Below are 14,573 nucleotides of genomic sequence, written 5' to 3'. Positions count from 1 at the left end.
GCGAATTTCGCTTTAGGGAAGAAGCTATTACTGAGGTGACATTGAAAGACCTAGACCTGGGACCGATTTATTTTTTAATTTTTATGTTCCCAGAGGCCAAAAACACTGTTCGTCCAAATGTACATATTATATATATGTCCGTAAACACAATTACTCTAGTAATTATGCTCCAATTTTGATTAACTTTGGCATGAATGCTTAGAGGTGAAAAAACTGGATTGAGTTTGTAAACCAGCAATATCAGGTAATATAAACAAAATGTAGGATATAAACAATTTTCCAAAATAGGTTTTTTTTTAATTTGTTCTCTAAAAAAACATGGAAAGGCATTGTATTGCCTTTGTTAGGCAAAAGGTGGTGTCGATTCCTTCTCAATGTAGTGTTTCCTGTCTTAACCTAGTATGACCTTTGGTTCTTGTCCTAAGCTGATAATAATCCCCTCTCTTTTTAAAATCTTGGACCCATACTTTTGGACCTACTTTAGGAAGGTCTAGGTTGAAGGAAAAGGCTTCATGAGGCTTAATGTTCTAAAATACGGGTTCTTCATTCGACTGCGCAATAATCTATTTCTTATTTAGATAAAAATTAAAAGATAATAAAAATAAACTGTTTTCAATAAAGACAAAAATACAAGACAACATCAGTAAAGAAAATTAATAAAAACAAGTGGTTAAATAATAATTAAATAACCATTGAGGTTGGACAAGTTTGTTTATTTCATCCTATAAATATTATCGTTTGATTAAAGATACTTTTTCCCTTGGCAATAGCAGAAAAAAGTACTCATTAAATCTAATGTTATTTAAATAGGGAATAAGTATGACTTGTTTATAGAAATATTTTTCTCAAAATCCATGCAGACATATTACGCTTAGTCTGCATGTTTGCTGTGGCGGAGTATTTCATAGGCTAATAACATTAAATATAATTAATATTACAGGCTCACCAATTATTAAAACTAGTTCTCCTACAACCACTTGTAAAGAGATTTAAATTAACACCCGAAACCACATAGAGTTAATTCAGTTTGATGTGATATCAAAGAATCCATGTTAGTCGATTATTTGAAACTCACCCAAACTAGACTCCGTCGGCTTGCTGAGTTTGAGATGCGTCTGTTGCATCTCTCGTAGATTGATCTCCATGGTCGTTGTAGGAATCTCACTGAAAGGGAAGTAAGCCTCTCCCAGAAACTGTGAAGTTACACCAAAGTAGTCTTGGTCCTTGACCATGAACAGCAACATGGCGTCTTTAGCTTGTCTCTGCTCCCTGGTTAGCTGGCTGTTGACAGATAACACATGTCGCTAATGCAAATAGTCCAAACCCGACCCAAAATGGTTCATCCTAGCCAAAACGACAGTACTTTAAATTTCAGCAAAACGTAATAAACGTAGATTTATTCAACAAATTAAGTTTGTAATTTTAAATTTTTGTTGTTTTCCTGTTTTGTTAGGTATTCAACTAATTTTATTGCCTAATAAGAAAATAGTATATTATAGGATATTTTTTTTGCGGGCCAAACCCTGTTCTTGGTATTCACACTATAACTAGCAAAAAATAACAATTTTTATCTACTTTTATACCACCTAGTATATTAGGCCTATTATAAATAAAATCTTGTTTATTTTCACTCACATTGTGAAAGTCTCATCAAATAGAGGAAACAAGTTTTGTTTTTGAGCTTTTGTCCTTGGCCTTTTTACATCTGCAAAGAGCTCCTCAGGCAATAAGTGAATTTTCACATAAGGATCAGAAGAACCTGCAACACACATATGTAAGTGAAAATTGGGTTTATTTTTAACAATAGGTAACACCAAAAGAAAGAAAGAAGTTTTTTGTAATCATGGAAGGATATTTTAATATTATGATTTCAAAACTTTTGTGTGATCAATAAATACCCCCAAACCTGCAGTCTAAGCGAATTCATTTGCCTGATTGGGTTTTCACTTGTTTTTATCTCTTTAAAATGGTTTGGTGAGAAATTGGGAAATTTCTTGTTTTGACATTCAAAATTGAGAAAACCCATTTTTACCCAATAAAACCCCGTTCCATGGTCCAATCAAGCTGGTTCGCGAACTCATTTAAGTTTATCCTGCTCTACACCTTAAAGCCAAATTTCATCAAAATCGGACAAAATTAGTAGAGCTATCACGTTCACAGACGTATATATAGTATATAGAGCGGTATATACAATTTTGAACGAATAGTGTTTTGGTGTCTAGGGACATCAAAATGAAAAAGTATATCGATCGGTCTATATCTTACTGTGCCACCTACAGTACAGTAATAGCTACAGGGTAATTTGCTAAAAATAGCATTGTCACCAGATACAGATCTGTAATTTTAAAATTAAATCAAATAAGAGGATCAAGGGCTATACACATAATTCCAAATTCCATATAATTTGAATAATGGAAAATTTTCAGCAATACTTGGTATGTAATTTATCTTGTTGTACGACTGATGTCTAAGCAATTGTAAACGTCACACAGTGTGTCATATGGACTCTTGCTTTAAACAGTACTTCAAATCTACATAGAGCTAAATTACTTGTTTTTTTTTTTTTTTTTTTTTTTTTTTTTTTTTTTTTTTTTTAATTTGATGTTATTCTGAGGATTTAAGATGTAAAAAGGAAAGAATACCATTGAAATATTTAATCAGGATGGTGGAGTACCATCTCTTTCAAGTAACCTAGTACACAATGCTTAACAGTTGCAATGATTTTAGAGGTAGAGTACAAGCTTAGGCATGTCAATTTCAAGGCTAACACCTACTGTAATATAAAATCAGAGACAATTACTGCTCAATTTATCAATAATGCTGATATTTAGATTTTCAGTTTTCACGTAATCTAGTGTTCTAGTTCATAAGTTTTTGAATGCCTCTAAAATAGAATTTGAGGGTCACGAGAATGAATCACAGTGCATTATGTTAGCTGGGAGGCCGTATCTAATTTACAAGTAAATGGTATTTGTCTCATCGTTTCTTGATAATATCAAAGTGTGCTATGAAAGTATGATTGGCCTTATGCAAGAGAATATGCATTGTTGACATTACTGTATATATTTTTGTAAGACAGTATACCTCAAGAGATCAATTTAACACAAGGCAATGGAATCAAATTTAAATGCTATATGTAGTGTAATTCTTTACCATTGGAGTCCAAGGGCTTGAGGTTCCTAGCATTGAGGACCTCCAAACGTAGTGTGTCGTGGACAAACTGTAGTCTTACTGTCAGCAGACCCATGGGTGTGGTCGCCATCTTCCTCTGTTCCTCTAGGCGTGCGATGTGAACCTGTGTGAAAACAGAAACTCTCTGTAGCACTTCCATCTTAACTACTCTATGTTGTGTTGAACCATTTCTATAGCCCTAGGCTTGGTTTTGACCACTGCATTCATTTCTATGTTTGTCTATTTATTTAACCCATGTAGTACGTACAGCATTGACGTGGTGATAGTTGATGACAGAACATAGCATAAAATATTGTAATGCTGTATATATAAAATGTAAAGAAGAAAATGACTTACCTTAGATTTTGTGTTTTGATAGGAATGGCAATTGAAAATTATTGTAAATTAATTTAAATATATCACAGATTTTGAAGTCACAAAGTGACGCTGGCTGCTAGTCAACATTAAATTTTGTTTTATTTTTATGAATTATCAACTATCAATAATTGAGATGGGGACGCTTATTTTAACCTAAATATGAGTCACAGTTAATTAAGTAAATTGCCCATGGTCATTGTCATCTTAGTTTGCAGTATACTCTTTTATTAGAAAAATAATACAAAAAAAATTAAAGCTATAGAAATGATTAGAATGCCAAAATAACCTATAACTATAATATTTATTTAGTATGATATATTAGACTGTATTTGTAATTTTTAGCTGGTGCGAATAGAAAATAAAGTTTTACAGTTAACATAAAAAAAACCATTGCTAATGTTATCTGCCATACCTGGAAGATAGTACGTTTGTAAAGTAGTGGTGCTAATGGCTTACCTGCATGACGAGCTCTGGAGTGTCCATCCCATGTAAGGTCAGCAACCTCTCTATCTGGGACATCATCTCATTGTTATTGTTCTGATTGTTCTCCCCTTGTCTAAAGAAACCCATCAACACATGCAGAGTTTTGTGCAGATTGGCAAAGAAAGGTGGTGGCTTCCTTTTCTGAAACAAAATCACACACATTGGCTACTAGTTTATCTTGTTGATAAAAAATGTGTGAAATTATTTCTCAGAAAGTAAGGGATTAACACAATCATTCTTCCTTTAAATGTATTTAAAATTAACTACCCTTTCTTCATGGACCATACAATTTATATGCAGACTAAGAAGGTTTCCATTTGCCTAATAGAATTTTCATTCAAATATCTCCTTAAATGACATATTCATTCCCTACCTAAATAACATTAGTTTATTCAAGCAATGCTTTGGTTTGCTGCTACAGGGAAGAGAAAGGGTGTTTTTTATTAAATGTTTATAATTATTGATGGTATGGAATAAATCAATTTGCCAAAGTTGATCAAAATATATCCATAAGCAAGCAAACTACGATAGATTACTTATTCTCCATAAGAATAACGTTTTTAATTGTAATTTTTTTATGTTCTTAACCATTGCATAACAACACTTCCACAAACAAAGTTATTTTTTTATAAGCTCTTCAAAATGGTTTAAAAGAAATTGAAAAAAATTATGTTTTTAGGGTAAAAATGGGAAAAACAAATTTTTACCCAAAAAACCTCCTATAAACCTCCGTTCCCATAGTCCGATCATGCTGGTTCGGTAACTCGTTCAAATAAATGTAGGTTTACACGTTTTTATCAAATTTCATCAAAATCGGATCATTTTTGCTCGAGTTATTGTGCTAACGGACACATATATATATATATATATGAATTTCAACGTATGGGGTTTTTGGCCTCTGGGGAACTCAAAAAGAAAAAGAAGCAAATCAGTCCCAGGTCCAGATTTTACTATGAGACCTACGGTAACAACTTATTCCCTTATGGGAAATTCACTTAAATCTGTAACATCAGCACTGAGTTGTCAATTCCCTCACAGTTGATGAGTTGAAGTTGACCAACATTGTTGTGTGTGTTGAGTGTTGCTTAAGCTGATGTAATTTGAGTTTACTTTAGGCAAACAAGGCAGTATCATTATTGTAACAAATTACTAGATGAGATTTGCTTTAAATATTAAACTTTTATGACAGCTGACTTTCACGCCCTGGGGACAAAATGGTTTTTTACTACCTAGGGAGCAAAAGAGATACTTTAGACATGCACTGCATTTAAAGCATTTGTTTTTGCGGCAGTATGACAAAAAATTTACTAGCTAAGCTTTAAATGGCGAACTATGCTATGGTGAAAAGCCAATCTCATTTGTAACTTTGTATGAATGTTTGATGTGATCTTTGGTGTGATATTTGCATGCTTCTGAAGCCTGTATCATTAAGTCACTATGGGAAAGGTAACTGTTGGCACTAGATAGATATATACATCCAAAACCAAACACAATGTTAATACTTATTCAAAATCACCAAATAACAAAACTAGTCACATAGGCCAACTTGACTAACAGGTTAAATAATAGTTCTTTACCTCGAGCCCATTCTCAACCAACTCGTACATGATGTTTGCCAGCTTGTTAAATGTAATGTTGAGAATTCTGTCAAAGTTGTCGGGGTTCAGTTGAGAGCCAAGAGTCGTCAAGTTCTCGTCTAGGTACTGCATCAGTCGATCAACAGAGTTATTCTCTTGATCTGCCAACTCTGCTCCTTCCATTAAAAACCTCCTGATTGCTGGACTCATCTGCAAAGAGTGAACAGTACTTGCCATCAAGAATATGCTAATTAAAAGTCACTAGAACAGTCAGTTAAGTTCATGTGCGGACTTTAAAAATACTGTATTAGGCTACATAACTATTTATATGGAGATCGTTACTTGTATGAGGTAATTTAAAAATTCACTTCTTTTTATCCAATATTTTATCATTTTCAAACATTTCTGACTTTCTCAGTTCTCAGAATATAGTTAAAATAATATTAGAATGATATGATAATTTATGTTTTTGGAAGATCATTTATCAAAGGAGAAAAAAAGGAGAAATTAAAAGTTTTAATGCAATGATGTCATTTGCTGTTATGTAATTTAGTCAAATAACATAACAGAACATCTCTCTCACCAGAACATGATGTGCTCACCTTCTCAACAACTGTTTCCAAGAGGTCCAAAATTTTGTTTTTGACCGTCTCCACTGCATTATCCAAGACTAGTTGCAATGTTTCCCTACAATGTTCAGCCGCTGAGTGACTCTGAAACTCTGCCAATTTCTTGATGATGTCATCCAAGCCCAGTTCTTTAACAAACGGCTGGATTGACTGGCGCACATAGTCAATATTGTTGATAGCCAAGCACCACTGAAAAAAAAACATCTTAGAATCCAGTACATCATGTAACAGAAATTTAAACAAATTGAAGAAATTCCAATCACATGTTTTATTTACAGCGTGGGGTGAAAATAGAGATATCTGTTTACATTACATATTTTTGGTTGAGTTTTCGACCACTGGACATCCTCTAGTGCATCATAAATATAAAACGTCACTAGCTCGAACCACTGATAACATTTAGATATGGTTTGGACTTTTTTTACAGTTTAATTTAAATAACAATACAAACATGTTTGCTTTCGGGATGGTGGCGTCATTTGTTTATGATCAATACTGTTTCTGTTATAATATTCGTGTTGTTAATTACTTTTCAAAATAAACTTAATTTAATACCAATATTTACTCCATACTTCATTTGTAACTTCAAATTTCTTCTGGTAGACAGTTTGAGTTTCACCCATCTTCTCTACTCTCGAAGCCATGATATCTGCATAGTGATCTGAACACCTACAAATGTCCTGGAAAAATAACAGAATTGTTGATAAAGTAACTTGTGCTTAAAATTTTATGACTAAAAAGCATACGGGGAAATACGGCTAATAGAAGAAGAACTGAGTAAAATATTTTATTGTTGTGCAACCTCAATACAACAAAATCCCAAGAGATCAAACCCAGAACTTGTTACATTCATAAAATATTGCCATATCAAAAGTTCAAAAACTACCTCAAATACATTCGAAACCTTTTAAACTGATTGATAAATCGTATAAACTTACTGTTTCTAAAAAATAAAAAAGCAAACACAAATGATTATTCCACACAGAATGTTGTAAGTGAACATTACAGCTGAAAATAAAGGTGTAAAATCTAAAGGTACAGACAGGGCCGGTTTAAGTGCTAAGCAAAGTACGTGGTTGCGTAGGGCGCTAAGTAAAAGGGGGGCCTAAACATTCTCTGATATTCAGTATTAATTAATGGAAGGTGACTAAAGGCATTGAATATATATCACCAAAATATGGCTGTATGAGTAAGGAGTTAGGGTAAATCGTTTATCATAAGGTGCGAGACGCTTACACACAATCCCTTTACTATATTATTATTGTCCCCAAATAAGAATTCCACAAATGATATCAAATGGACACTCGTCCGTCACGCACCGCTCTGTCATCTACTTTGACTAGTCCGGCAGACATTTGCACGTTTCGTATAAGAATTGTTATTTACTTTTTTCATGTATCCGAATAGTCCTTACTAATATCAGTATATTAGGGTACTTGCGGCCCTAGGCCAAATTAACCCGAGCAAACACGGGATCGCCAACAAACTGTGAACATCTCCCACAATCACGGGGACATCATAATCGCTACCCGCAATCCCTACGAAATCGTGAATATTTTCTATGATCACGAAACAAGATTATTACCACCTGCGATGGCCTTGAAACGGTGAAAATCTTCCACAGTCACGGAGACCTCATTATTATCCCTACCCGCAGTCCCTGTTAAATTGTGAACTTCTCTTGCGATCACGGGACATCTTAATCGTTACCCGCAATCTTGGCAAATAATAAGTTCTAGAAAATAAAAAAAGTTCAATTTTTCTTCTGAAAAGTTGTTTTAGTTTACAAAACACTGTAGTCCGCAACAATTTTACCAAAATTCGGCACTGACTACCATATATTTTTTATGGGGAGGGGGCCAGAATGTTGTTCGCTTACAATAAGAAAATGTCTAGAACTGGCCTAAGGTACAGAAAGTAAAATCAATATACTACAGTACTCATAGACTACTGAAAAATAATGCCCACCCTATTTTGTATGTTGTATTTTATAGGTTTTATTTATCCTGTTTGTTAGGAAAAAGTTCTGTGATAGTGGTCTGTCAACATGGTCAAGTCGATATGAACAATGTAATTTGGTGATAGTTTTTATCCATTGTCTCTCAAACAGACCTTTTCAAGAAAACTTTCACGTACCTTCAAGACACATTTCATAGCTTTTCATCACGGCACACCAATTCTTGTTGCTTTAACTATAAGCATTCATGTTGAAACACAATTTTTTCTTCTTTTTATTGTAGGATACTTTAAGTTCATTATTAATGAGGTGAAATTGTAGGAATTGTCTTATATAGAGACTCTACCACAAGAAATTTGCTTAACTGAAGTTGGCTTATTTTGCCAAGTTTACTAAAAATTGTATATATTAAGGTTGTGTTCAGTTTGTTCATTAAGTAGAGGGAAAATGTTATCTCCACAAAACTCTTCAGTTCTGAAAAAAATATATACCTAGGATTGTTGTATTGAAGTTGTTCTGTAATTATTTTGAGCAATAAAAATAGGGAACATTTACTTACATCCATGATTTTTGCAACGAACGTGTATGATCCTTCAACATCGGGCCATGACAATTGTTGCCAGAATGTTTTTATCTGCAAAAGAAACAAATTACTATACAACATTTTCAATGAGTAGTAGAGGATACTAATTAATGTAGAAATGATAATAATATCTCCTATGGTGAACCTGCTGGTTTTCCCAATTCCATACAGGTAAATTTATGTAAATTATTGAAATTCCATTGTTGCAGAGTGATTACAATAGTATGAAAATAAATAAGAAACGAACATTCATTGAGGTTGAATTATTGAAATGGAAACTAAAATAAGTTCAAAAGTCACTATTTTGTTTGTTTGGAGAAACTGAATGAAATTTTATTTTGACAATAAATAAGACACAATTGCGTCTTACCTGGTGGTATATATGAAGGGTGTCAACAGCAGAAGAAGAGTATCTGACAGTTGAATCTATAGGGATGAGTTCATCAAGTTCCACGGCTCGCTGTATGCGATGCATTGCTTTGTAAACTGCAATATCTAGCCAGTGAGCGACTCCACGATGGAACCATGTGTGGAACCGAGTGATGTGGAAGTTATCAGACTCCGACGGGCAGATTGCTGTACCTAGGCTGCAATGTAATGGTTAATTTAGTCAGCTGTGATAAATAATTAAAAAAATATATTTCAATTTATCTGTATCAAAATATGTATTAAAATTAAGTTTTAAACGAATACAGCATAAAAATAGACCCGCTGTGAAACTGCAGACTAAGCAAATTTCCATTTACCTGGCTAGGGCTAGACTTCTCCTAAAATATTCCCTTAATATTGTCAGATTTATTTCCCATTTAAATATCATTAATTTTAATGAGTACTTATGTTTGCTGCTACAGGGAAGAGGTATGTTTTTCATTAAAATGTTAAAAGCTAAAGCCCCTGTCACACGGAGCTGGTTCCAGCAGCTGGTTCTCGCTGCGAGATCCAGCTGCTTTAGTTGCTAGTTCTCCAGCGCGCTAGAAGTCCTGTCAGACGAAGCTGGAGAACTAGCGCTACAACTTACAAGTTTGGTGATGTAATTGGAACTGACTGTGTAGTTAACAAAAATAATGTCTTCTGATGCTATTAGAATTGATGTTTTGTCTATGATCAGCTATCATAAAATTAAAAAGTTCAAGGAAAAAATATACTTTTAATATATAAACACTATTATTTTGTATCTACTACGGGCATGTAAATTAACTAATTAAAATAGAATAAGTTGTGGTAGGCGTATAACATAAGGACTTTATCTTTCAAGAACACATTCATTTAATTAATATATGTGAGATGTAGCAATCGTAACAACGAGAAAATTACGGCAATGTATGAACAATTTCTAAACATGAAAGTTTAAATTTATTCTTGATTAGTTTAAATGTGTTTAATTAATTTAAATTCATTTTTCTTATTACGAGAACTAGCACGATACTGTCAGACAGAGCTGGAATGATGCTAGAGACTACAGTTGGGTGGTCACATGACCTGCAAGTGACTCTTCAAGCGCTTGTAATATTAAACCGTTTAAAACCTCCAGCGGCTGGAGATACCAGCTCATGCGAGTGTTACTAGCGGCTGGAGAGTCAGTCACACGATGCTGGTTTTCCGCTGGTTCTAGCTGCTAGTTACTAGCGGCTAGAAAACCAGCTCCGTGTGACAGGGGCTTTAGTATGAAATAGACAAAACTGCCAAATTTGATTTAATATATCCATAAACAAACAAACAACATTTTATTTATTCTTTATAAGAATAACAGGACAATTTTGAACAAAGGCCAACACTTTTTTCCTCCGTAACCGTTAGGCAAAGCAACGGTTGATTCGCGAACTCGTTCAAAGATACATTGTTTTACTCGAATTTCATCAAAACCGCTTGATTTATTGCCCTTACGAACACATGAATTTGAACTAAGGGTCTTTTTGGCCTCTGGGGACCTCAAAACAATGACCCGGGTAAATCAGTCCCGGGTCCAGGTCTTACCACGAGGCCTACAATAACAGCATATTTCCTATAAGGAAATTTGCTAAAAAAAATATTTACTTTACAAAGCTAAATCCGAGGCTCTGAAAATAGACAATAGAATATGCTCTTATTATACAACTAGCAGAATTCTGTCCTTTGTACAGGGTTAGCGTAGAATAAGTATAAAATGCTTATTGCAGTTATACTCGTGCTTTGTATTTGCAATGGGTTTGAGAAAATTTGGTTCTTTTAACTTCAAAAATGCTTGGTTATGCTATAGTATAACACATCTACTATATAGCCATAACGTTCTACCACTACACCTAAGCAATAAAAAAATTTAATTATCGTATATTCACACAATACCCCCGCCGCAGCAAACCTGCAGACTAAGCAAATTTCAACTCGTCTGATTACATTTTTACTAAAATATTTCCATAAATAAGACATATTATTCCCTATTTAAATAACATTAGATTTAACGAGTGCTTAGGTTTGCTGCTACGGGGAAGGTAAAAAGTGTTTTTTGACCATACGTCAATAGTATAGGATGAAATAAATAAATTTGCCAAATTTTATCAATATATACCCATAAACAAGTAAACTACAACAATTTTTATTTTCTCCATAAGAATATCATGGGAATTTTTAATTACACTATTTTTGAATTTTCTCCGTGACCGTTAGGCATACAACAGCGCTTCATTATACTAAATTATTTCTTTTTTTAAGCTCTACAAAACGGTTTAGAAAGAAATCGCAAAATTTTTTGTTTTTAGGTTCAAAAATGGGAATAACCCATTTGGTTACCCATGGGGGTTTGGGAATAACCCATTTTTACCCCATAAAACCCCCCATAAACCCCCGTTCCCATGGTCCGATTATGCTGGATCGCGAACTCGTTCGAATAAACGTAGGTTTACACGTTTGTACCAAATTTCATAAAAATCGAATCATTTTTGCTCGAGTTATCGCGCTAACGGACACATATATATAAATATATATATAAATATATATATATATATATATGAATTTGAACGGATGGTGTTTTTGGCCTCTAGGGACCTCAAAATGAAAAATTAAATCGGTCTCGGGTCCGGGTCTTACCATGAGTACTACGGTAATAGCTTATTCCCTATATGGGAAATTCGCTAATATCAAAAATATCCTACTAATAGTGAGAAAGTTTGGATGAATGGATGGATGTTTGTGACAAGTAAACGTGAAAAATTCTAAACCGACAGGGTTGAAATTTGGTATGATGATAGCTTACATTCCCGTTTAACATATAGACATATTCTTATTCTTATCTCAAAAATCCTTTCGGGCTCCGCTCTAGTGGCTTTGGAGTTTTCCATGTTAACCTTATGAGTATTCATACTTAAAAGGAATTTAATAATATTGTCAGCTGTTTAAACTGCACAAGTTGGTTCTATGATATTAAATAACATTAAAAAGTTATAAGGTTTACCAATTGGGTGCAGCACTATTATTTTTTTTGCATTTATGACAACAGCTAATTTGAACCAACTAGCAACAAAAAGCTGTGGTACACAATGAGAACTTTACTTTTTTCTATGGTTTAGGTGCAGTCGTAGAACGATATTATACCTATGGTAGATGTGATATACTATATACCGTATTAATTATTAAAGAACCAAATTTTCTTAGACCGCATCCTCTCCCATAAATGTAATAAACATTTTATACTTATATGCCAACCCCGTACAAAAGACGGGTACTCTGCTATGGTTGTTTATAAATTAAAAACATAAACTTAACTGTAATCCTACTTTGACAGTTATCATTGTGTATCACAGCTTTTTTTTGCTGCTTGGTTCAGATTAGCTGTTGTCATAAATGCAAACAAAATTAATGGTGTGTTTCACCCGGTTTGCAAACCTTATACATTTTTAATGATATTGCATATTACAGAACCAACTTCTGTAGTTGAAACAGCTGACAAAATTCTTTAATTCCTTTTAAAAAAGAATACTCATAAGGTCAACGTGGGACACTCCAGAGCCACTGGGGCAGAGCCCGAAAGGATTTTTGAGATAAGATCGGGAGTGTGAGCTATCATCATACAAAGTTTCAGCCCAATCCGACCAGTAGTTAATGTGTTATTGAATTTCAAACAAACAAACAAACAAATCAAACAAACAAACACACAAACATTCACATTTATAATAATACTATGATATGATGATATATATTATTTGAAAATGGTACTGTCATCAAAATAATTGTACAAAGTTTGAGGAATTTTCAATTAACATAGACATTTTAAACTGTCACAGTAACTCAATGGAGTACAGCAGAAACCTCTTACTAGCACGGCTAGATGCCGACTGAGCTGCGTAACGAATTATAACCAAGACGGTCGCGTTAGCCCCGCCACTACCGGATACAGACTAAAACGTAATCTACTTTCTGGATAGCCCTCGTATTTATAAGAAATGTTTATTATATTGAACTGTTAGGTACAGTCGACTATTTTAAAGTCATCGGAAATTGTGACTGTTGTTAGTTTTAAAATAACGCATGTAATACTTCACAATTGCTTGAATTCGAGCAACAGGTACAATAGTTTTAATTATTTATCGTAAAGAACAAATTACCGGTGCCATTTAAAATAATACGTGTTAGCGTGGCAAGGCGCGCCGGGTAACTGGTAGCTGTATATAAGGATTTAATTATTTTAGATAGCAATACTTGGGATAGAATGGATTAATATATTGAACGGTGTAGCTTTATTACTGACTCTAAGACTAGCTGTTTCTTAACTAGTAAACATTTTTAGAAGCCCAATGGTCATCTGCTACTACATTTTTTCAGGATAAAACCAGTGACCTTCCAATTCATAGTGCTCGCGTAATGAAATACTAGTTAGACCAGATAGTAGATGACTTACACTGACAGCCTCTGAAGTTCAATGTAGAGTTCAAACAGACTTGTTCCCAGTGCCAGGGGGTCGTCCTCCATGTTGGCTGTGTGAGAATTGTCCTTATACCTCAGGGGTTTTAGACTTGCACAGATGTCATTCACTAAAGGCTCAGTCATTTCACTTACCTAGCAAAGCAAAAATAATTTCAATAATTTGTATACCGGTACCTACTAATGATTTGTACTTATTTAGAAAACCAAAATCAAGATGTTGTATGAGCATAGGTGTGAGTGGCACCGATCAAAAAGTGGGGTTTATTTGGAATTCAATCCAAAAATTTCAACTAATCATGTAAAACAATTAAGAAATTTACTACCACTATATAAAAAGTTGGACACAAATTTTAAACAGCTGCACTGACTTTATTTAATTAGGGCAAAAGCCAGAAACTAATCCTATTGCAACCACATTTTCCACTCTTAATACAGTATCTAATTTAGTTTCTCCACATCAGTATTTAATAAGACTTATCAAGAAAAATGCTATTTCATTAACTATTACTCCTCAATTAGCTCAAATCATATAACTGTTAGGATCATAGCTATCCTTAGTATAGAGCTACTTTCTAAAGAGTATAAAAGAGTACTTACTTTACACTCAAAAATGGTATACAAAGTCTTCGCATAAGAAACTTGTATCATCCTGAAAAATATATTTAATTGTTTAGTGAACAATATTGTCATAGTCTACACTTAGCTTACCTCAACCTTAGGTTCTCCTAATCCTGAAAAAAATATTTTTAGTACCAACTATTATTAATTATAGTATTCTGTTAAACAGTTTTCTCTAAAAACTATGTTTTTTACTATTTGAAAAACTCAGCGTTTCTGTATTGACTTAAAATAACCAGGTAAAATGACCAGGTAGTGTGTAGGTTTTAGTAAGTAAATAA

General features: G+C 33.7%; 1 protein-coding gene across 6 annotated transcripts in view; it reads right to left on the bottom strand.

The window, feature by feature from the left end:
- The window catches only part of LOC129005064 (protein unc-13 homolog 4B-like), a 96,393-nt gene that overhangs the window by 839 nt on the left and 80,981 nt on the right, over positions 1–14,573 (bottom strand). For all 6 annotated transcript variants that reach the window (XM_054433849.1, XM_054433850.1, XM_054433853.1 and 3 more), the window contains 11 exons: positions 14,272–14,323; positions 13,649–13,806; positions 9,149–9,365; positions 8,755–8,829; positions 6,811–6,918; positions 6,212–6,427; positions 5,610–5,819; positions 4,006–4,173; positions 3,154–3,295; positions 1,636–1,759; positions 1,076–1,281 (listed from right to left, as the gene is read on the bottom strand). In XM_054433849.1, coding sequence (XP_054289824.1) covers positions 1,076–1,281; positions 1,636–1,759; positions 3,154–3,295; positions 4,006–4,173; positions 5,610–5,819; positions 6,212–6,427; positions 6,811–6,918; positions 8,755–8,829; positions 9,149–9,365; positions 13,649–13,806; positions 14,272–14,323 — 1,676 coding nt within the window. The remainder of the gene's footprint in view (positions 1–1,075; positions 1,282–1,635; positions 1,760–3,153; positions 3,296–4,005; positions 4,174–5,609; positions 5,820–6,211; positions 6,428–6,810; positions 6,919–8,754; positions 8,830–9,148; positions 9,366–13,648; positions 13,807–14,271; positions 14,324–14,573) is intronic.

Source organism: Macrosteles quadrilineatus, unplaced genomic scaffold (assembly GCF_028750875.1).
Source record: "Macrosteles quadrilineatus isolate MER2022 unplaced genomic scaffold, UCM_ALF_1.0 Scaffold_15__1_contigs__length_3749704, whole genome shotgun sequence".
NCBI classification, from domain to species: domain Eukaryota; kingdom Metazoa; phylum Arthropoda; class Insecta; order Hemiptera; family Cicadellidae; genus Macrosteles; species Macrosteles quadrilineatus.
The sequence above is the reverse complement of the archived record's forward strand: the minus strand, read 5'-3'. Positions and strand labels throughout refer to the sequence as shown.